The sequence below is a fragment of the Coregonus clupeaformis genome, chromosome 31 (assembly GCF_020615455.1).
Source record: "Coregonus clupeaformis isolate EN_2021a chromosome 31, ASM2061545v1, whole genome shotgun sequence".
NCBI classification, from domain to species: domain Eukaryota; kingdom Metazoa; phylum Chordata; class Actinopteri; order Salmoniformes; family Salmonidae; genus Coregonus; species Coregonus clupeaformis.
In genome coordinates, this window is record NC_059222.1 from 3,605,115 (window position 1) to 3,627,617 (window position 22,503).

A 22,503-nucleotide genomic window follows, 5' to 3' on the forward strand; every position below is an offset into this window, starting at 1 on the left:
AACACTAAAATAACACATCCTAGATCTGAATGAATGAAATAATCTTATTAAATACTTTTTTCTTTACATAGTTGAATGTGCTGACAACAAAATCACACAAAAATGATCAATGGAAATCAAATTTATCAACCCATGGAGGTCTGTATTTGGAGTCACACTCAAAATTAAAGTGGAAAACCACACTACAGGCTGATCCAACTTTGATGTAATGTCCTTAAAACAAGTCAAAATGAGGCTCAGTAGTGTGTGTGGCCTCCACGTGCCTGTATGACCTCCCTACAACGCCTGGGCATGCTCCTGATGAGGTGGCGGATGGTCTCCTGAGGGATCTCCTCCCAGACCTGGACTAAAGCACCCGCCAACTCCTGGACAGTCTGTGGTGCAACGTGGCGTTGGTGGATGGAGCGAGACATGATGTCCCAGATGTGCTCAATTGGATTCAGGTCTGGGGAATGGGCGGTCCATAGCATCAATGCCTTCCTCTTGCAGGAACTGCTGACACACTCCAGCCACATGAGGTCTAGCATTGTCTTGCATTAAGAGGAACACAGGGCCAACCGCACCAGCATATGGTCTCACAAGGGGTCTGAGGATCTCATCTCGGTACCTAATGGCAGTCAGGCTACCTCTGGCGAGCACATGGAGGGCTGTGCGGCCCCCCAAAGAAATGCCACCCCACACCATGACTGACCCACCGCCAAACCGGTCATGCTGGAGGATGTTGCAGGCAGCAGAACGTTCTCCACGGCGTCTCAAGACTCTGTCACGTCTGTCACGTGCTCAGTGTGAACCTGCTTTCATCTGTGAAGAGCATAGGGCGCCAGTGGCGAATTTGCCAATCTTGGTGTTCTCTGGCAAATGCCAAACGTCCTGCACAGTGTTGGGCTGTAAGCACAACCCCCACCTGTGGACGTTGGGCCCTCATACCACCCTCATGGAGTCTGTTTCTGACCGTTTGAGCAGACACTTGCACATTTGTGGCCTGCTGGAGGTCATTTTGCAGGGCTCTGGCAGTGCTCCTCCTGCTCCTCCTTGCACAAAGGCGGAGGTAGCAGTCCTGCTGCTGGGTTGTTGCCCTCCTACGGCCTCTTCTACGTCTCCTGATGTACTGGCCTTTCTCCTGGTAGCGCCTCCATGCTCTGGACACTACGCTGACAGACACAGCAAACCTTCTTGCCACAGCTCGCATTGATGTGCCATCCTGGATGAGCTGCACTACCTGAGCCACTTGTGTGGGTTGTAGAATCCGTCTCATGCTACCACTAGAGTGAAAGCACCGCCAGCATTCAAAAGTGACCAAAACATCAGCCAGGAAGCATAGGAACAGAAGTGATCTGTGGTCACCACCTGCAGAACCACTCCTTTATTGGGGGTGTCTTGCTAAATGCCTATAATTTCCACCTGTTGTCTATTCTATTTGCACAACAGCATGTGACATTTATTGTCAATCAGTGTTGCTTCCTAAGTGGACAGTTTGATTTCACAGAAGTGTGATTGACTTGGAGTTACATTGTGTTGTTTAAGTGTTCCCTTTATTTTTTTGAGCAGTATATATATATATATATATATATATATATATATATATACACAGTGGGGGAAAAAAGTATTTAGTCAGCCACCAATTGTGCAAGTTCTCCCACTTAAAAAGATGAGAGAGGCCTGTAATTTTCATCATAGGTATACGTCAACTATGACAGACAAAATTAGAATTCTTTTTCCAGAAAATCACATTGTAGGATTTTTAATTAATTTATTTGCAAATGATGGTGGAAAATAAGTATTTGGTCAATAACAAAAGTTTCTCAATACTTTGTTATATACCCTTTGTTGGCAATGACACAGGTCAAACGTTTTCTGTAAGTCTTCACAAGGTTTTCACACACTGTTGCTGGAATTTTGGCCCATTCCTCCATGCAGATCTCCTCTAGAGCAGTGATGTTTTGGGGCTGTCGCTGGGCAACACGGACTTTCAACTCCCTCCAAAGATTTTCTATGGGGTTGAGATCTGGAGACTGGCTAGGCCACTCCAGGACCTTGAAATGCTTCTTACGAAGCCACTCCTTCGTTGCCTGGGCGGTGTGTTTGGGATCATTGTCATGCTGAAAGACCCAGCCACGTTTCATCTTCAATGCCCTTGCTGATGGAAGGAGGTTTTCACTCAAAATCTCACGATACATGGCCCCATTTATTCTTTCCTTTACACGGATCAGTCGTCCTGGTCCCTTTGCAGAAAAACAGCCCCAAAGCATGATGTTTCCACCCCCATGCTTCACAGTAGGTATGGTGTTCTTTGGATGCAACTCAGCATTCTTTGTCCTCCAAACACGACGAGTTGAGTTTTTACCAAAAAGTTCTATTTTGGTTTCATCTGACCATATGACATTCTCCCAATCCTCTTCTGGATCATCCAAATGCACTCTAGCAAACTTCAGACGGGCCTGGACATGTACTGGCTTAAGCAGGGGGACACGTCTGGCACTGCAGGATTTGAGTCCCTGGCGGCGTAGTGTGTTACTGATGGTAGGCTTTGTTACTTTGGTCCCAGCTCTCTGCAGGTCATTCACTAGGTCCCCCCGTGTGGTTCTGGGATTTTGCTCACCGTTCTTGTGATCATTTTGACCCCACGGGGTGAGATCTTGCGTGGAGCCCCAGATCGAGGGAGATTATCAGTGGTCTTGTATGTCTTCCATTTCCTAATAATTTCTCCCACAGTTGATTTCTTCAAACCAAGCTGCTTACCTATTGCAGATTCAGTCTTCCCAGCCTGGTGCAGGTCTACAATTTTGTTTCTGGTGTCCTTTGACAGCTCTTTGGTCTTGGCCATAGTGGATTTGGAGTGTGACTGTTTGAGGTTGTGGACAGGTGTCTTTTATACTGATTACAAGTTCAAACAGGTGCCATTAATACAGGTAACGAGTGGAGGACAGAGGAGCCTCTTAAAGAAGAAGTTACAGGTCTGTGAGAGCCAGAAATCTTGCTTGTTTGTAGGTGACCAAATACTTATTTTCCACCATAATTTGCAAATAAATTCATAAAAAATCCTACAATGTGACTTTCTGGATTATTTTTTCTCAATTTGTCTGTCATAGTTGACGTGTACCTATGATGAAATGTACAGGCCTCTCTCATCTTTTTAAGTGGGAGAACTTGCACAATTGGTGGCTGACTAAATACTTTTTTCCCCACTGTATATACACACACACACACATACACACACATGGGTCCTAAAATTCCAAATCAAATAGCTAAATTATCCATGGTATGACCATCTTAAAACTATTCAATATGTTAGCTTAGTAGAACGCCCACACCACCAAAGGCTTACGCCTCAATCACACCGACAGCATCATTGCGTTTTGGTACACCAGAAATACATTCATTTCCAATTGAACATTGGATTTGCCTTGCAGCATTGCAGAGGCAGTTGCAGTGCGTTCTGTGTGGTGCATACATTGGATTTATCGAACGTATGCATCAAACTGTATGCATAGACGGCTTGACAGAAATGGTAGCAGAAGGTGAATGTTGAACATTTGTTGCGCACATTTCCAGATGATGTTGCGTACCATTTTGCGCAATGACGCCATCAGTGTGATCAAGGCATTAGACTTTTAGAGGTTAATAAATAGAGGAAGTGTTGTCACAAATGCGGAAGTAACCCACCCTCAGCATGCCCTCGAGTTCCAGAGGTAGAACGTTCTGTTCTGTGGCAGAGGACGTTGGGGCAAACCTTGCCTTGTCTAGTCATTGCATATGTTATTCAGAGGATAAAAAAAATATAAAAAATTATACAAGCCAAACTTCAGAAAATGTGTTAACATGTTGAAAACCAACTGAGCAGACAAATAGAATAGGGAAATTAATGTGTGCAGAAAAGATTAAAGCAGTTGTTCAAGCAGCAATCACTGACAATTTGTGTATATACTAGATGCTGTAGTCATCATTATTAGACAATGTTTTTGATGTTACAATGGTCATAAAGAATCAGGCAAAGCATGTATTCATTCAATAATATTTATTTCGCAGGTTACAACTGAAAACTTCACTTGACACGTCTGACCCTGCCAAAAGAAAATCTGTCACACTGCAAATGCATTTATCTTGTGAATACACAATTAGCCCAAAAACCCATTCACGCTCGACAAAAAGTGTAGGCAATACTGATATTACACTACAAACTTTTCATAGATAGGGAAGCTGACAGTTTTCAAGCATGCTATAGGGCTGATTAATGTTGTACAAAGAGAGAATAGTGTAGTAGGTGCAATGTCAAGTGATGTAACCCAAAATGTTGTTGTTTTGGAATGAAGATTGGCTGGCTCTGTTACACCAGGTTCCTCTGGCTCCTCCTCTGGCTCAGTAGTCTCTCCTGTCCTGGTTCTGGTAGCCCCCCTTGTAGCCCCCCCTGTAGCCTCCCTGGTAGCCCCCGCCTCCCTGGTAACCCCCGCCTCCCTGGTAGCCCCCGCCTCCCTGGTAGCCCCCGCCTCCCTGGTAGCCCCCGCCTCCCTGGTAGCCCCCCCTGTTCTGGCCCTGATAGCCACCACCGCCACCTCTGTTTCCATCTGTGGAGAGGACAAGAGATGGAGAGAGAAAGAAAATAACGATTCAGAGATTAAATTAGGAAAATGTGAACAGAACAGTGACACTAAAATGTCCAGACAAAATGAGCTGACAAGCCATATCTATCACAATACGTGTGGGCTAATACTAACAAGTTGTGCGAAGAATGGAAGTGAAAGACTGCAAGAGAGAATGTGAAGAGAAAATGAAATGTGGGGTGGGATGTTTTAAGAGTGGCCAAAAGGCTCAGGCATGGAGGGAGGATGGGGGGGTACTGCAGGTCACAGACCGTGGCTTTAAGAAAAAATTTAAGTAAAATTCAGACATCTATAGGATAAAGGTGGCATAAATTCATACGCACCTCGGTTGTAACCACCCCTCTGTTGGTAACTGCCTCCATCTGAAACCAACCATAAAAAAGGTAAGCATGTGCGAGGCCACAACTAACGTGTCCAATATAATTTACTTTTTGGTTTGTTTGCATTGGTGCTTATGCAGTGGTTAGTTATGTTTTATATATATATATATATATATATATATATATATATATATATATATATATATATATATATATATATATATATATATATATATATATATTATATATAATATAACACGGAATTTGTACACTTAAAAAATGTAGAATTATTATTTACTATTATTCAAATACTATAGGCGTCAAATCCCATTGTTCTAGACTACTGATAATAGTGCCCAAGGCTCGGCATAGCGGAATGGGAGAAAAAGGGGTGTGCAGCTCACGGACGGTCGATTTTAGAAGAAACAGCAGAACAATTCAGATATTCATAAGAAAATAAAGGTGGTATAAAAATGGTTCATAAGCACCTCGGTTGTAACCACCCCTCTGTTGGTAACCACCTCCGTCTGAAACAAACCATAAAAAAGGTAAGCATGTGCGAGGCCACAACTAACGTGTCCAATATAATTTACAAATGACTTTTATTTACTTGTGCACTTTTATAACTACAGTTATTTTCCTTTATAATGTCTATACATGCGCATATTCACACTTTATCAAGCTAGTCGTTTAGCTGTTTTCATCACTTGAGCTTGCATCTTGCATGCGGGTTTAGGTAAAAAATATATATAATCATCTCATCATAGCAAGAAGCCGTTACTTGGTTCAATTATATGTTCTTTTGGTTTCATAGTTTTAGCAACCAATCAATTTTGAGCAAGCCATAGATTAAAATGTACCAAACATGAAAAACAATTACACAGTATGTACAGTACACTCATGAATACATTGTGTTCTTAGAAATTCTAATTTATGGTATTGCAATGTTTCTGAAGAACTGCCTAAACACAACCAATGCATATTATTAGTGATAGAATACATTACATGGAATTATTACACTCTTTAAAATGAAGACGTTAAAAAGAGTTGTTGCCGCAACTCGGTAGGTGTCAAATCCTGATGTCTTATCATTCATAGACAGAGGGGACTGCAGCTCACGAATAGTGATTTAAAAAATATCAGAATTGATATTTTTTTCAAAATAAACACTTCCATTAGAAAATAAAGGAGGAATAAAATGGTTCATAAGCACCTCTGTTGTAACCGCCTTGCTTCGGTTGGTAGCTGCCTCTCTGGTCTGAAACCGTACAGTGAAAACAGTTTAGACACAGCTGTGAAACGTCGTGTGTGAGCGTACACACACACACACACACACACACACACACACAAAGGGGATAACAAAAAACAGCATTTTTTACTACATACGTATACTATGTCTCTCACTATCACATACACACTGAAATAAGACATACACAGTCACTCTCATAATATTCAGACAATCATGCATTTCAATCAGTTATTTCAAACACCTCGGTTGTAACCGCCTTGCTTCTGTTGGTAACTGCCTCTCTGGTCTGAAACCGTACAGTGAAAACAGTTTAGAAACACACAGCTGTGGCATGCAATGAGCGTTGGCGCACACACACAAACACAAGGATAACAAAAAAGAAAATCACAAACTCAAATATACAGTGCTTTCGGAAAGTATTCAGACCTCTTGAATGTTTCCCACATTTTGTAAGGTTACAGCCTTATTCTAAAAATGATTAAAATTATTTCTCTTCTTTTTGTTATCTACACACAATACCCCATAATGACACAGCAAAAACTGGTTTAGACATTTTTGCCAATCTAAAATAAATAAATGGAAATATCACATTTACATAAGTATTTCAGACCATTTACTCAGTACTTTGTTGAAGCACCTTTGTCAGCGATTACAGCCTTGAGTCTTCTTGGGTATGAAGCTACAAGCTTGGCACACCTGTATTTGGGGAGTTTCTCCCATTCTTCTCTGCAGATCCTCTCAAGCTGGTTGGCTGGGGGAGCGTTGCTGCACAGCTATTTTCAGGTCTCTCCTGAGATGTTCGATTGGGTTCAAGTCTGGGCTCTGGCTGGGCCACTCAAGGACATTCAGAAACTTGTCCTGCGTTGTCTTGGCTGTGTGCTTAGGGTCGTTGTCCTGTTGGAAGGTGAACCTTCACCCCAGTCTGAGGCCCTGATCGCTCTGGAGCAGGTTTTCATGAAGGATCTCAAAGATCTTTCCCTCGATCCGGACTAGTCTCCCAGTCCCTGCCGCTAAAAAACATCCCACAGCATGATGCTGCCACCACCATGCTTCACCGTAGGGATGGTGCCAGTTTTCCTCCAGACGTGATGCTTGGCATTCAGGCCAATGAGTTCAATCTTGGTTTCATCAGACCAGAGAATCTTGTTTCTCATGGTCAGAGTCCTTTAGGTGCCTTTTGGCAAACTCCAAGCGGGCTGACATGTGTATTTTCCTGAGGAGTGGCTTCCGTCTGGCCACTCTACCATAAAAGGCCCGATTGGTGGAGTGCTGCAGAGATGCTTGTCCTTCTGGAAGGTTCTCCAATCTCCACAGAGGAACTCTAGAGCTCTGTCAGAGTGACCATCAGGTTCTTGGTCAGCTCCCTGACCAATGCCCTTCACCCCCGATTGCTCAGTTTGGCCGGGTGGCCAGCTCTAGGAAGAGTCTTGGTGGTTCCAAACTTATTTCATTTAAAAATGGAGGCCTCTGCATTCTGGGGGACCTTCAATGCTGCAGAATTTTTTTGGTACCCTTCCCCAGATCTGTGCCTTGACACAATCCTGTCTCGGAGCTCTACGGACAATTCCTTCGACCTCATGGCTTGGTTTTTGCTCTGACATGCACTATCAACTGTCGGCACTTATATAGACAGGTGTGTGCCTTTCCAAATCATGTCCAATCAATTGAATTTACCACAGGTGGACTGCAATCAAGTTGTAGAAACATCTCAAGGATGATCAATGGAAACAGGATGCACCTGAGCTCAATTTCGAGTCTCATAGCAAAGGGTAGGAATACTTATGTAAATAAGGTATGTTTTTTATTCTTAATACATTTGCAAACATTTCTAAAAACCTGTTTTTCGCCTTGTCATTATGGGGTATTGTGTGTAGATTGATGAGGAAAAAATTTAATTAATCAATTTTAGAATAAGGCTGTAACGTAACAAAATTTGGAAAAAGGGAAGGGGTCTGAATACTTTCCGAATACACTGTATATACATTTTCTTTTTCACACAATACATGTTGATTGCCTACAGGCGGACACATGTCTTTTTCATACTATCGTGCCAGCCAGTATCGTACTGTGCTAGCTTAATATTTTATTTTCACATTGTCCTCTCTCCGGCACAGTTCCAGCATTTATAGTGGATGTGTAACCAGGCCATCGCAATACACCTTGGCCCGACCCAGTACTGTGAAATAGGCAATACACTCAAACATCTTAACATATTCAATGAATCATGCATCATAATTAAATTTCAATACATGGTGGGGGGGTCATTTAAAACATTCACAAAATACAGGACAGCGACTTCCTGCGATGCATCTACTGTAAGAAACGTCCAGGTTGGCTAAGGATAATATTGTGGTCAGTGGTATGGAAACACACTCTAAGGGTCAACGGCAGATGCCCTGTTTGTACAAGATTGGCACTTACCTCTGTTGTAACCACCCTGCTTCTGCTGGTAGCCTCCTTTCTGATCTGTAATAGACACACGCACACAGGACCCAACAAATCACTTACAGTCAGTGTTACTTGTTGTATGTGGTGCCTATGTGTCATGTCCCTAAGCACCAAGAGGATTCAGTAAGTGGTATTTGTGGCAACTTTCATCATCTCATGTAGCGGGGCATATTTCAACAAAATACTGATATATAATCAGTATGCTAGTATTTGTGCTCTTGTTGGACTATGTAGGAGTACATAAAAAATAAAAACATTGTAAAGTGGTTATCCCACTGGCTATGAGGTGAATGCACCAATTTCTAAGTCACTCTGGATAAGAGCGTCTGCTAAATGACATAAATGTAAATGAGTAAGGCATTTCAGTCTACCCCGAAAGCTGCCACATTTTAAGCACATTTCAGTTAATTTGATAGTGCGATAGATGGGACTACTCTGTATGACTGATTTGATAAAAGACTGATCTGATTAAGATCCTGGGTGAACTAAACCGTGTCTCTAGTAATGGTGGGTGATAACATTTTACATTTACATTTAAGTCATTTAGCAGACGCTCTTATCCAGAGCGACTTACAGGAGCAATTAGGTGCCTTGCTCAAGGGCACAGACAGATATTTCACCTAGTCGGCTCGGGGATTAGAACCAGCGACCTTTCGGTTACTGGCACAACGCTCTTACCCACTAAGCTACCTGCCATCCCTGACGCGTACTCACTTCATTTTGGTTTAAATTGACTCCTACATGGCTAACGATAAACAGCCTCTCCTCTATGTCTCTGTAGTGTTGAGTAATTTTATGTTTTATTTGCACATATTAAGAAGTAGAGGGTGAGATACGTGAAGGGTAGACCGTATGAAAAGGTGGACACGGGACCGTCTCATGCTTCGTAAACAGATATAAACTACCAGTCAAAAGTTTGTACACACCTACTCATTCAAGGGTTTTTCTTAAATTTTTAAATTGTAGAATAATAGTGAAGACATCAAAACTATGAAATAACACATGGAATCATGTAGTAAACAAAAAAGTGTTAAACCTAAATATATTTTATAGCTTGCTAATAGTCTTCTAAAACGAATGCTAGACAGTCAGGGAGCATTAAATTCCAAAAGCGATGGATATGGGACTATTTTTAGCAAATTTCTGACAGCGGGGAATTACAAAAACATTTAAGTGTGGCCCTCCGGACCTTGGAGAAGACCGAATACACTAGACCAAAGGCTATGCACATGCAGAGCTGCCAACCTAGAATAATATTTATGAGTACCACTTCCGCGCAGCGGCACCCCTGGCTCCGGACACCACAATGGCGCGCATGCGACACCCCACACTGCTTAAATCATAGGCAAATGCACCTTTTTTAGCCTAATAATGATGTTGGCAGAAGACTGCCTTAGTAGGAATGGTAGTCTATAGACGTATGGGTACTTAGCTTAGTGGTTAAGAGCGTATTGCCTAAGAGCGTATTGCCAGTAACCGAAAGGTCGCTGGTTCTAATCCCCGAGTCGACTAGGTGAAAAATCTGTCGATGTGCCCTTGAGCAAGGCACTTAACCCTAATTGCTCCTGTAAGTCGCTCTGGATAAGAGCGTCTGCTAAATGACTAAAATGTAAATGTAAATGTACTTGGTAATTGGCTGCTCTTCAGTAGCCAACTAGAAATACATTTAAATGTACAAATCAAGTCTCTCCCTAGGATTTTCTGACAAGGTTGTGCTGATGTAGGCCTATGCTTGGGTAGGAGGGAGGTCCGAAGACTGAGCATTTAGCTTTTTTTTTTTTTTTTTTAACCTGTAACTGCCATTTCCTGAAACAGTCTTAAATTATATTTAAAAATGTAGCCAACACAGAAGTCTTGTGCTTGATCCTCAATTAAATTGAGCTGGTCTCAATTATTTTAGGTACAATTTAGGGGTAATGATTATTCTTATTAAAAATATTTGTCTTTATGTGGATAGTCTAATGAAAATGTAAACGGGCTTCTTAATTTTGTTTGGGAAGAAAATTCTGAAAAATTCAATTACTGGATGCAATGTAGTAGTCTAGTTTACTGTAGGCTATTTGGAATATGAAAGAACTGAACTAGACCTATCTGAGCTTGTTTCAGATCTCTATCCCTGACCTAATCCATCAAGTTAGATCTGACTACTAGGCTACCATTCATTCAACATGCCTTGTTGTTATTGGTGAACTGACTAGGCTATTATCCCATTATTAGCAGCCTACTGTTGACATACAGCTATATCAAGAGGACAGATCAAAACTGATGAATTAACAGACTAAAGATTATTAGGCCTAACGTACCTTTGCGGAACAGCCCTGTCTGCCATGTCTGTTTCCATCCGTGCAGCGACGCACACTGAACTAATCGCAACACTGCACGTTTCCTTGCTAGTCAATGTGCTCGCGCCCATTACCGTTGCGGAGATCAAAGAATGTGTGGGCAAGAACGTGTTCTGGCTTAGTTGACTAAACGCTGTAGCTATCTACCTTTGTCATAATGACGCCTTAGCTAAGGAGTCAAATACGAAATAATAGTGGATATGTGCTTGACTAACGCATACAATTTTGGAACATGTATTTGGCAAACAGTTCGTTCTCCATTTTCCCTACCCTTTTTCCTCACACATCAGTGGTATCAGACAAAGTGGGGTGCTGCCATCCAGCTTGAGAGAGGAAACTACTATGACTACGGGGGCGGGTTGGAGAGCTAGAGATTTTTTCACCATGCCCAAGTCCTCTGATTGGCTCCAACTTCAAACATTTGAGTCAAAAACAACGTGATAACTAGCCTATTTTGGCATATTTCTGGGTCGTTTTTCGTACCAGCGTACTTTGACCTCAAATTGTGTGCATGATACACAAAATGCGTGCAGGTTGGCAGGTTTGCATGTATTCTATGGGGCTTCCCCACTAACCTCTGTTGAAGTAGCCGCCGTAGACGCCCTGCTTGAGGTCAAAGATACGCTCGTTGTTCTCCACCAGGCCGCCCAGCTTCTCGGCCAGCTGCAGGGCCATGTTCTGCAGGGAGGTGGGCTCTGTGCGGTGCATCACCACAGTCTGGGTGGGCTGGTCCAGAGATGCCTGGGGGAGGGGAGACACAGATGACACATGGACAGACAGAGATACGCACAGGAGAAAGCCATTCAGACAAACACAGACATTAACATATTACACCTTCATACAGTGGGGAAAAAAAGTATTTAGTCAGCCACCAATTGTGCAAGTTCTCCCACTTAAAAAGATGAGAGAGGCCTGTAATTATCATCATAGGTACACGTCAACTATGACAGACAAATTGAGGAAAAAAATCCAGAAAATCCCATTGTAGGATTTTTAATGAATTTATTTGCAAATTATGGTGGAAAATAAGTATTTGGTCACCTACAAACAAGCAAGATTTCTGGCTCTCACAGACCTGTAACTTCTTCTTTCAGAGGCTCCTCTGTCCTCCACTCGTTACCTGTATTAATGGCACCTGTTTGAACTTGTTATCAGTATAAAAGACACCTGTCCACAACCTCAAACAGTCACACTCCAAACTTCACAATGGCCAAGACCAAAGAGCTGTCAAAGGACACCAAAAACAAAATTGTAGACCTGCACCAGGCTGGGAAGACTGAATCTGCAATAGGTAAGCAGCTTGGTTTGAAGAAATCAACTGTGGGAGCAATTATTAGGAAATGGAAGACATACAAGACCACTGATAATCTCCCTCGATCTGGGGCTCCACGCAAGATCTCACCCCGTGGGGTCAAAATGATCACAAGAACGGTGAGCAAAAATCCCAGAACCACACGGGGGGACCTAGTGAATGACGTGGTCCTCTGTAGCTCAGCTGGTAGAGCACGGCGCTTGTAACGCCAAGGTAGTGGGTTCGATCCCCGGGACCACCCATACACAAAAAAAATGTATGCACGCATGACTGTAAGTCGCTTTGGATAAAAGCGTCTGCTAAATGGCATATTATTATTATTATAATGACCTGCAGAGAGCTGGGACCAAAGTAACAAAGCCAACCATCAGTAACACACTACGCCGCCAGGGACTCAAATCCTGCAGTGCGAGACGTGTCCCCCTGCTTAAGCCAGTACATGTCCAGGCCCGTCTGAAGTGCATTTGGATGATCCAGAAGAGGATTGGGAGAATGTCATATGGTCAGATGAAACCAAAATATAACTTTTTCGTAAAAACTCAACTCGTCATGTTTGGAGGACAAAGAATGCTGAGTTGCATCCAAAGAACACCATACCTACTGTGAAGCATGGGGTTGGAAACATCATGCTTTGGGGCTGTTTTTCTGCAAAGGGACCAGGACGACTGATCCGTGTAAAGGAAAGAATAAATGGGGCCATGTATCGTGAGATTTTGAGTGAAACCCTCCTTCCATCAGCAAGGGCATTGAAGATGAAACGTGGCTGGGTCTTTCAGCATGACAATGATCCCAAACACACCGCCCGGGCAACGAAGGAGTGGCTTCGTAAGAAGCATTTCAAGGTCCTGGAGTGGCCTAGCCAGTCTCCAGATCTCAACCCCATAGAAAATCTTTGGAGGGAGTTGAAAGTCTGTGTTGCCCAGCGACAGCCCCAAAACATCACTGCTCTAGAGGAGATCTGCATGGAGGAATGGGCCAAAATACCAGCAACAGTGTGTGAAAACCTTGTGAAGACTTACAGAAAACGTTTGACCTGTGTCATTGCCAACAAAGGGTATATAACAAAGTATTGAGAAACTTTTGTTATTGACCAAATACTTATTTTCCACCATCATATGCCAATAAATTCATTAAAAATCCTACAATGTGATTTTCTGGATTTTTTTTCCTCATTTTGTCTGTCATAGTTGACATGTACCTATGATGAAAATTACAGGCCTCTCTCATCTTTTTAAGTGGGAGAACTTGCACAATTGGTGGCTGACTAAATACTTTTTTTCCCCACTGTATTCATACAATCATATCTAGCTTAATTAAGTCAAATGGGTCTGTGGTGGTCTACACATGACACCACACATCCCTGTGAGATCATTGATGCCGTGAGTGTTACCATGAGCTCCTCATTGATGATCATCTTGCTGATGATGCTGTGCACCGTGGGCAGCTCCAGCTCAAACATTTCATTCAGCGTCTCCATACTGAGTCAAAGAGAGGGGAAGGAGAAATGTATTCATGTTATTTTTCCATTCTTTAACCAGGCAAGCCAATTATATGATGAGGCACAGTAGATGTAGGCTGGTCCCAGATCATTTTGTGCTGTATAACCAAATGGTAGCCTCAGAAACCCAGTCTTCTCACATTAGTTTGACAGCAAAGTAGTCTTGCTTGGGTTTGTTAGAGGGTGATGTAAACCTTTGTCCTATTGTGATTATGTACCCATAAAACATTGTGATATACAATGCTAATCGACCCTGTTGTTCTCTCTCCCATAAAGCGGTGATTGAGAATAGCCTATGCCTAGGATATAGACTTTCATTCTTGTTCTTTTTGAAAGCCACAACACCTGTGTAGGCTAGAATATTTGGGAAATAAGCTACTGTTCATAAAGTTGTCTTAAACCTTTTATGATAGGCCTAGTAAGAGGATAGGCTATTGGCCATTTGGTTTTCAACCTTGCATGGAGGGATTTTCCCAGCAGCATAAATCATTTATTTCTTAAAAAGCTTTAACTTGATTAAACTTGTAATTCCATTTTTTCTATAGTCTATTGATATTGTTTGTTCTCTCTCATTATTAGCGCTCTGGTTACCTTAAGTTTTTAGGTTATTCAAATAACAGATGGAACTCAGTTACATTTGTTTGATCGGGAGAAAGTCATGCTCCTTTTGGCCTGCATTCCGTTTTTTACTGCTCTGCGCCAGTCAAGTTCAAATCGGCTAAACCAGTGGTATTTAACCTTTTTCAGCAGGGACCCAATTTATTCGCCAGAATTTCTGGGGACCGAACCCCAAATCTAATGACGCAACCTTTAATAGTTTAGATTTTTCATTTTCACAACAACAAATATCCTTCAATTCATTAAATGTTAATCTCTTATCAAAATGAAGAGTCCAATGAATACATTTACTCAAATTGTATTTTTGTTACCCTTCTCAAAAACGTTTGTATATTATCCCATACAATAATATGTCATCTTAATTTCTGCAATTCCCTGGGTTCGCGACCCCGACTTTGAATACCACTGGGCTAAAACATCGTTGTCATATCACAATGTCGTCACCATTGACGATTGCTGTCAATCATCGTTGATAGACAATGCTTTCGTAATGTCGCCCAACCCTGGTCTAGATGGAAACTAGTGAAGTATTTCGCAGTGGAGTTCCAAAAAGACATGTTTAAAAATCTGACTTGCAACAAACTAGCATGGGGACCAGAATACAGCAGTTAAGAATATCCACTGAATGTGCTTTTTAGTCCAAGACTAGGCGTATTCTGTAACTGAGAAACCACCTCTAATAGTTGTAAAAGTTATTACCTGATGGAGTCATAAACGCTGCTGTAGGTGAACAGGTACGTCCTCAGAGACTCCTCCTGGATCTTCCTGCAACCACAAACAATCAGGAAACGTTACAGGAACGCTACCTCTGAAGGAGGCACTGTGATGCCGAAACGTTAGTTCAGTCATGAAATAACCAATTACTGTGAGTAATAGAGTGTGAAACTTAATTTTTCAAAAGAAAGCTACTAAAAAGGTAGTTTTATTTTCATTTGACAATCTTGATTGAATTCATTTTATTTAACCATTCCAGGCTGCGATTGGTTGATACTGCCTACTGAAATACGACTACTGATAAAACTAGGGACAGTTGCACAAGAGGGGGTTGATGCAGACCTTATTTATCGTCAATTCTCGAAACTCACCTGACGAGCATCTCTCGTACACACTGTGTCTCAGGGAACAGATCCCACACCTTGCTGTTCATCTTCTCGTTGATGATGAATGAGTGGCAGGTGCGCCAGTCGCCCATCTTCATGGACTTGCTGGCCGCCACCACGTGCTCGCGCATGCTCTCTGGGGGACCTGGAGGGGGCACGAAGAGGGATGGATTTGTTTAGTGTTTGTATGTCCATTGTAGTGTCTGTATTGGTACTTGTCTGTATTAGCTGTACAAAAAAAGGTCAAATGCAGCAATTTTTATCTCAATATCCAATCATTTCTGAGTAACCATTAAGCACCCTTTTCTATTAAAATGGTCAAAAATATACTTTTTAAATAGCTTCTTAGAAAAGAGCAATTTCTCAATCAAGAATTTTGCTAGGATTGTCTGGGAGTGGTCTGAGTAGGGAGGGGAAAACTGAAAACGAGTCGTTATTGGCAGAGAGGTTTAGAACTCTTTCTGCCTGGGGATGTCAACAGGCAGGCCAAAACTCCATCCCACCAAAACAGACTGAAATTTCTGGCGGCCTTTTCAAACAGCTCTTACACTAAGAGGGCATCATCATAACTTTCACAATATTACACATACAAGCTGCTGATGTGCGTCTCATTCAAGGGTTTTACTTTATTTGTACAATTTTATTTGCTTATTTGAGCTGTTCTTGCCATAATATGGAATTGGTATTTTACCATCTTCTGTATAGCCCCCCTACCTTGTCACAACACAACTGATTGGCTCAAACGCATTAAGAGGAAATAAATTCCACAAATTAACTTTTAAGATGGCACACCTGTTAATTGAAATGCATTCCAGGTGACTACCTCATTAGCTGGTTGAGAGAATGCCAAGAGTGTGCAAAGATGTCATCAAGGCAAAGGGTGGCTATTTGAAGAATATTTTGATTTGTTTAACACTTTTTTGGTCACTACATGATTCCATATGTATTATTTCATAGTTTATGTCTTCACTATTATTCTACAATGTAAAAAAAATAGTAAAAATTAAGAAAAACCCTTGAATGAGTAGGTGTGTCCAAACTTTTGACTGCTACTGTACACCATAACAATACATCCATTATTTATTTTAGGCAGGTCTAAATAAACATTATGATATGAAGAAAATGTATTTCAGAAGAACCGAACAGGAGTCTGCTTACTGTATGTTATCTGGCTATGTGCCATGCCATAGGCTGTAGGCTAGTTTATTTAGCAAACAAGATATGCTTATAAGTCCAGTGCCATTATTTTATTCTACATGCTTTTATAGTAAGAATATAACTGAACTTAGCAGTATAAAATACAACATACCCTTTTCCCATTCCGGAGCGAGTGTGCATATGAAGTGCTCATGTTGAGCGTAAAAGTGATCATTTGAAACAGGTCCTATACGCTAGATTGAGTTATTTGGCAAATTTAGTTGTGAATTATGCAAACCTTAGAATGTCTTAGAAATCAAAACATATGGGCTGCATGATGAGACTATAGGCTATTGACTATTTTAAAAAGCTGCAAAAAAAGATTGTGCTCTGTTCCTTGCCTCAGGCTGCACACGGTGTTCTCTCATCAAGTGATCATATTTTCACCCATTAAGACTATTCTCAATGAAATCTTGTCTTTACTAATATGTCAAATGTATTTGAGTTGGAATAGCCCATTATCAAATGGGCAGGGGAAAAAATACATGTCATCCGTATGCACTCGAATAGCGAATGGAGGCCGCTTTCCCGCAGTTCATTTTAAGCCGGAGTAACTCCGATTTTATAGTAGAGCAACTGAGAAATAAATATAGCCTAGTAGCAGGTGGGATCCTCCTCTTTTTAGTGGCAATCATTAAAAAATAAAATAAAAAATTATACTTTCACACGGGATTGTATTTAGAAATATCTGGGCTTATAAGAACACTTATTTCACTTCACGCATCAACCCTGTTTGAGGAGCATGCAGCCACTCGCTGCACGACAGGTGATATTCTGCCCAAACTCTCTAGGCCATGGGCTCTCCAATCATGTTCCTGCAGCTACCCAGTGCTTAATTTGGTAAACCAAGTGAAATCTGTTTGGGAACGTTTCACAACAAAACATATTTGATAAAACTGTTGACAGCCCCCATCTCTGCACACACAAGAAAGGAATGAAGGAGAGAGAGGAGGAGATGGAAACGCACGGTGGTGAGCCAGCCTATTAAATTATATATACACAAAAAAAAAAGCCCCATTACTAGGCTAGTCGAAATCAAATACACTATAATTGTAAGACACCTCTGTAAGCCGCCCTGCACAATCAATGTACCAACTAGTGGTCACCAACCGGTCGATCGCGCGGTAGGTGCACCAGATTCAACTGCCCTGTGCGCCAGGTAGGCAAAGTGTTCTGATTTTGAACCATTTCATGCGTCTGAAGGTACAAACTCTGCCTTACCGGCGGACCCGGAGAGCAAATCAAGTGCACTATAGGCCTACCAGATTACAGTGTTTGCAGTATGACCATCACAGCGAGGTCCAAAAATGTAGCCTAACGGTGAGTTTTAAAATAATGTGCCATTTAGCAGACGCTTTTATCCAAAGCGACTTACAGTCATGCGTGCATACATTATTAGTTTTTTGTGTATGGGTGGTCCCGGGGATCGAACCCACTACCTTAGCGTTACAAGCGCCATGCTCTACCAGCTGAGCTACAGAGGACCACGTTTTAAAAGCAAGATACAGTTTTAAAGTGTTTGATGAGATTTTCGATTGCATTTGCATTGATGTCACAGTGGTTAGAGGGACAATAGAGCCCTGAGTACCAGGCCATTAGGACCTGATGGTTAGAGGGACAATAGAGCCCTGAGTACCAGGCCATTAGGACCTGATGGTCGTTAGCGAGTTGAGTACTGCCAACGCATGTCAAGTGCATAAGAGGAGATTACCGTGACTCAACGGTCATGTGAAATTTGACTGCGGTCATGACTGCCGGTGTGGCGGTATTACGGTCACCGCAACATCCCTAAATGTACATTGTGTGTTGACATCTCAGGATTACTGGATATTTTGAAGGCCAATCAGAATAAAAACGAGTTTTCACCCCTATGTCTTACTTAAGTCCTGTCTGTCAGTCTCTTTTCTAGGTATGAGTTACTTGTGCCCACCCACCTTTTGGTCCTAAACTAGTGTTCATTAGGGCAAGCAATTTTCTAAAACCGAAATGAGAGTTTCTTTTTGGACAGTTCCAGAACAGTCCCTCTCCATTTCAGTATGTTTTCTTCCATTTGGTGCCTAATGAACACAACCCTGCCTTGTCACCACTGTCTACTGCACGTACCAAGAAGGGGCTGTCTCTCGCCCACCCTCAGCTGGTGGTGAAACTGCTTGCTGATCATCCTGCGGCGGGCGTCAAACTCGTGGGCCGCCATGTAGGGGATCTCCAGCAGCATGGCAGACACCAGGTACACGCACTCCAGCAGCTCCAGGTTGATGTGCATGTGGAAGGGCACCTGGAACAAGATGGACAACAATGTCACGTCGTAAACCAAACCCAGTCAGTGTAGTGTATCAGTGTAAAACTGTACAATAGTCAAAACAGACTAGTATAACAGACTCTGGTCCTCGGTAGCTCAATTGGTAGAGCACGGCGCTTGTAACGCCAGGGTAGTGGGTTCGATCCCCGGGACCACCCATACGGAAAAATGTATGCACACATGACTGTAAGTCGCTTTGGATAAAAGCAGCTGCTAAATGGCATATTATATTATCATTATTAATAAAAAGATCTTTAGGCCTAATAACGTGAAAATCTGTATTTCATCTTTCCAGACAAAGGCTTTACAGCTCGGAAGCTACGCAGAAGAGGTCTGTGACCCCGACGTGGTCAGGTTTTGCCTAGCCCACATGTTTAGCCTACCTGTGTAGCCGAGATTGGTCTACCAGTCGTCTCTTTTCAATCGTTTCCTGCTCGGCTGGGTTTAGCCTAGCCTAGCCTAGCCAAACCCTACCTGTAGTGTATTCGATCCACTACTGTTCTGCTGGCTTCAACCTATCCCAGCCTTAGCTTATCTGTGGTCTTTTCTGCTGGGTTTAGCCTAGCCTAGCTGTAGCCTACCAGTGGTTTCTACCGCTGAGTTTAGCTTAGCCAAGCCGTAGCTTACCTGTCGCCTCTTCTCGATCTTCTCCTGTTCTGCATTCCTCTCCTGCATGTTCCTCATGAGCAGGCCCTGGCCCAGCAGCTCCTTGGCGCGGCCACTCGACTGGATGTCCAGCAGGGCATTGTGGGCATCCTTGATCATGCCCTGGCGGAAGGCACAGATCCCCAGCTGCACCATGGTCCTGTTGTACAGGATCTGGAGGGGGGGAAGACATGGTCACACACACACAGTTCTATCAGTCTGTGTAGGTGTACACACGCACAATTTTTTTAGCGTAGGGCTTCGGAGTGCAATAATTTAGTCGGATTTTGAGTCTGTTTGACGTGGTTGTGCAAGTTCAATGTTTTCTTGGTCACATCGGTGCGAGCTGCAAATTCTAGTTGATCACTTTACTCAAAGCTTTCTGTTTTTGGGGTGGTTAAAAGCTTGATTTGGTCAAGCAGGCTTATCCTGATCCCTGCAATTAAAGTGTCTGCCCTGCTCCTGTGCCCGTTTCGCTGGCGGGAGCGACTCACTCCCTCCCCCCTGGGCACTGAGTAGACAGAAAGAGAAAATGTGTTCTGATTGCGCAACATTTCAAAATGCAAATCGCGGAAAAAAACGGGTTTGAAAGCAACTACTGTTGAGACAGTTGAGGAGAGTCTCAGCTTTATGTAGGTATTACATGCATTTGTTTATTTTCTCAACTCTAAATATTGAGTGTTTTAGCAACGCTTTTACAACAAATTAACTTTGAGATTCGGCGCGAGCAAAGCGCTTATTGGCCATTGCATAGGCCTATATAGATATCATTGGGTAGTATGTGGCAAAGTTATTAGGATATTAAATGTATTGTTAGTTGTAATTCATCTAACTAGCAGCTTATTATATTTAGTAAGTTGAGTTTCCACCTTCTTAGATGGTGAATAAGCCCCGAATAAAGTAAAGCCTATGTGATATTAGCAGGGGCGCAACTTTAGTTTTAGAAGTGGGGATATATATATATATATATCTACACATACACACACACTTCACACATTTGAAGTCGGAAGTTTACATACACTTAGGTTGGAGTCATTAAAACTCCTTTTTCAACCACTCCACAAATTTCTTGTTAACAAACTATAGTTTTGGCAAGTCGGTTAGGACATCTACTTTGTGCATGACAAGTAATTTTTCCAACAATTGTTCACAGTCAGATTATTTCACTTATAATTCACTGTATCACAATTCCAGTGGGTCAGAAGTTTACATACACCAAGTTGACTGTGCCTTTAAAAAGCTTGGAAAATTCCAGAAAATGATGTCATGGCTTTAGAAGCTTCTGATACGCTAATTGACATCATTTGAGTCAATTGGAGGTGTACCTGTGGATGTATTTCAAGGCCTAACTTCAAACTCAGTGCCTCTTTGCTTGACATCATGGGAAAATCAAAAGAAATCAGCCAAGACCTCAGAAAAAAATTGTAGACCTCCACAAGTCTGGTTTATCCTTGGGAGCAATTTCCAAACGCCTGAAGGTAAAAAATGTAATGAGTACTTTGGGTGTCAGTGAAAACATATAGAGTAAAAAGTACCACATTTTCTTTAGGAATGTAGTGAAGTAAAAATTAAAGTTGGCAAAATTATAAAATTGTAAAGTAAAGTACAGATACCCCCCAAAAAACCTACTGAAGTAGTACTTTCAAGTATTTTTACCTGAGTATTTTACACCACTGCAGATGTTGCCCAGCAGGCTTGTATGAACATCTTGGCTGCTGCCCTGTGTTGTGTGTGTGTGTGTGTGTGTGTGCCCCTACACTCACGTGTTCATACCTGTACAGGTGGGTCGGCGTGCTGAATATTATCCTGCAGGTGGCTCATGAGCATCAGGTCACGGGCTTGGTACCAACGCGAGTGCAGCGCGTGGTGGTAAATGTGGCACAGGATGGCGCACGTGCGGATGCGGTCCGTGCGGTCCTTGGCGTAGATGAACTTGCACAGGCGGTCCATGATGAAAGCACTGTCCTCGCCCTCGCTCTCCTCCGCGTCCTGCTCAGACTAGGAAGGAGGTAGAGAGACAAAGGTGGAGAGGAACTCAATGTGAGCTGAGTACAAGGTTGGGTTATGACATTAGCTCATGGATAATAATTATTTTGTATCCAATTAACACTTGGGAAAGTATTCATAGTCGGGAAAAGCATTCAATTGACTATTTAGGGGGCCCTCAATAGTCTGATAAGTTCTACACAAATTCCTAGTGAGTATCCGCCATATTGCTTACACCTCTCCTATCCTGCAATTTCATACGAGAAAGAGGAGACGAGGAAGTCATTTTCGACAATTGAGATGCAGCCTTGGGGTCCATTGAAATAGAATTACCAAAACAGACATTCCCATTCAAGTTCTACGTGTGGACCGGCTGCCATATTTAGTGTACCCATAACAAGGAAGTCATTCTATGTCTATGTTGGGGTCTCTGTCAGTTTTCTTACCTTGGTCTCTCCCTGGAGGCCCAGGGCGCGTCGGTGAGCCTTGTAGTCAAACTTGTAGTAGGTGTGCATGATGCGGCGTAGGTAGACGCGGCACACCTCCTCTGTGCTGCCCTTGGTCTCCAGGTAGCCCAGTAGGCGGTCGATGATGCCGCACACACGCCCCTCGTCCTTCAGGTTGTCCACGTACTCTGGGGGAGATATGGAGAGTGAGTGATTGAATAGGATCGTGTAAGATTGAAAGTGAGTGTGAAAGAGAGATCAGATCAAAACGCAGTGGTAAGGAAACACACTAATTATGGGTATGGGTTTTCATAGCTGAAAAAGTGATCCCAATGTGTGAAGGGTACATGGTACAGGTTTTCATAGGAATTCTATTGCTGTCTACTCTATCAATCATTTTACTTCATACGTGTCTATAGTGAATGAGTATCAATTTAGTTTTGTC

General features: G+C 42.5%; 1 protein-coding gene across 1 annotated transcript in view; it reads right to left on the reverse strand.

Annotated features, from left to right (window-relative positions):
• Positions 1 to 4,000: 4,000 nt before the first annotated feature.
• LOC121547165 (eukaryotic translation initiation factor 3 subunit C) overlaps positions 4,001 to 22,503 on the reverse strand; it is a 34,137-nt gene continuing 15,634 nt past the window's right edge. The window contains exons 14-26 of the mRNA XM_041858295.1: positions 22,059 to 22,246; positions 21,400 to 21,624; positions 19,609 to 19,800; positions 18,786 to 18,957; positions 15,471 to 15,630; positions 15,085 to 15,150; positions 13,660 to 13,747; positions 11,533 to 11,698; positions 8,589 to 8,633; positions 6,132 to 6,176; positions 5,407 to 5,445; positions 4,922 to 4,960; positions 4,001 to 4,562 (exon numbers count right to left, since the gene is read on the reverse strand). Coding sequence (XP_041714229.1) covers positions 4,357 to 4,562; positions 4,922 to 4,960; positions 5,407 to 5,445; positions 6,132 to 6,176; positions 8,589 to 8,633; positions 11,533 to 11,698; positions 13,660 to 13,747; positions 15,085 to 15,150; positions 15,471 to 15,630; positions 18,786 to 18,957; positions 19,609 to 19,800; positions 21,400 to 21,624; positions 22,059 to 22,246 — 1,631 coding nt within the window. The 3' untranslated portion in view covers positions 4,001 to 4,356. The remainder of the gene's footprint in view (positions 4,563 to 4,921; positions 4,961 to 5,406; positions 5,446 to 6,131; positions 6,177 to 8,588; positions 8,634 to 11,532; positions 11,699 to 13,659; positions 13,748 to 15,084; positions 15,151 to 15,470; positions 15,631 to 18,785; positions 18,958 to 19,608; positions 19,801 to 21,399; positions 21,625 to 22,058; positions 22,247 to 22,503) is intronic.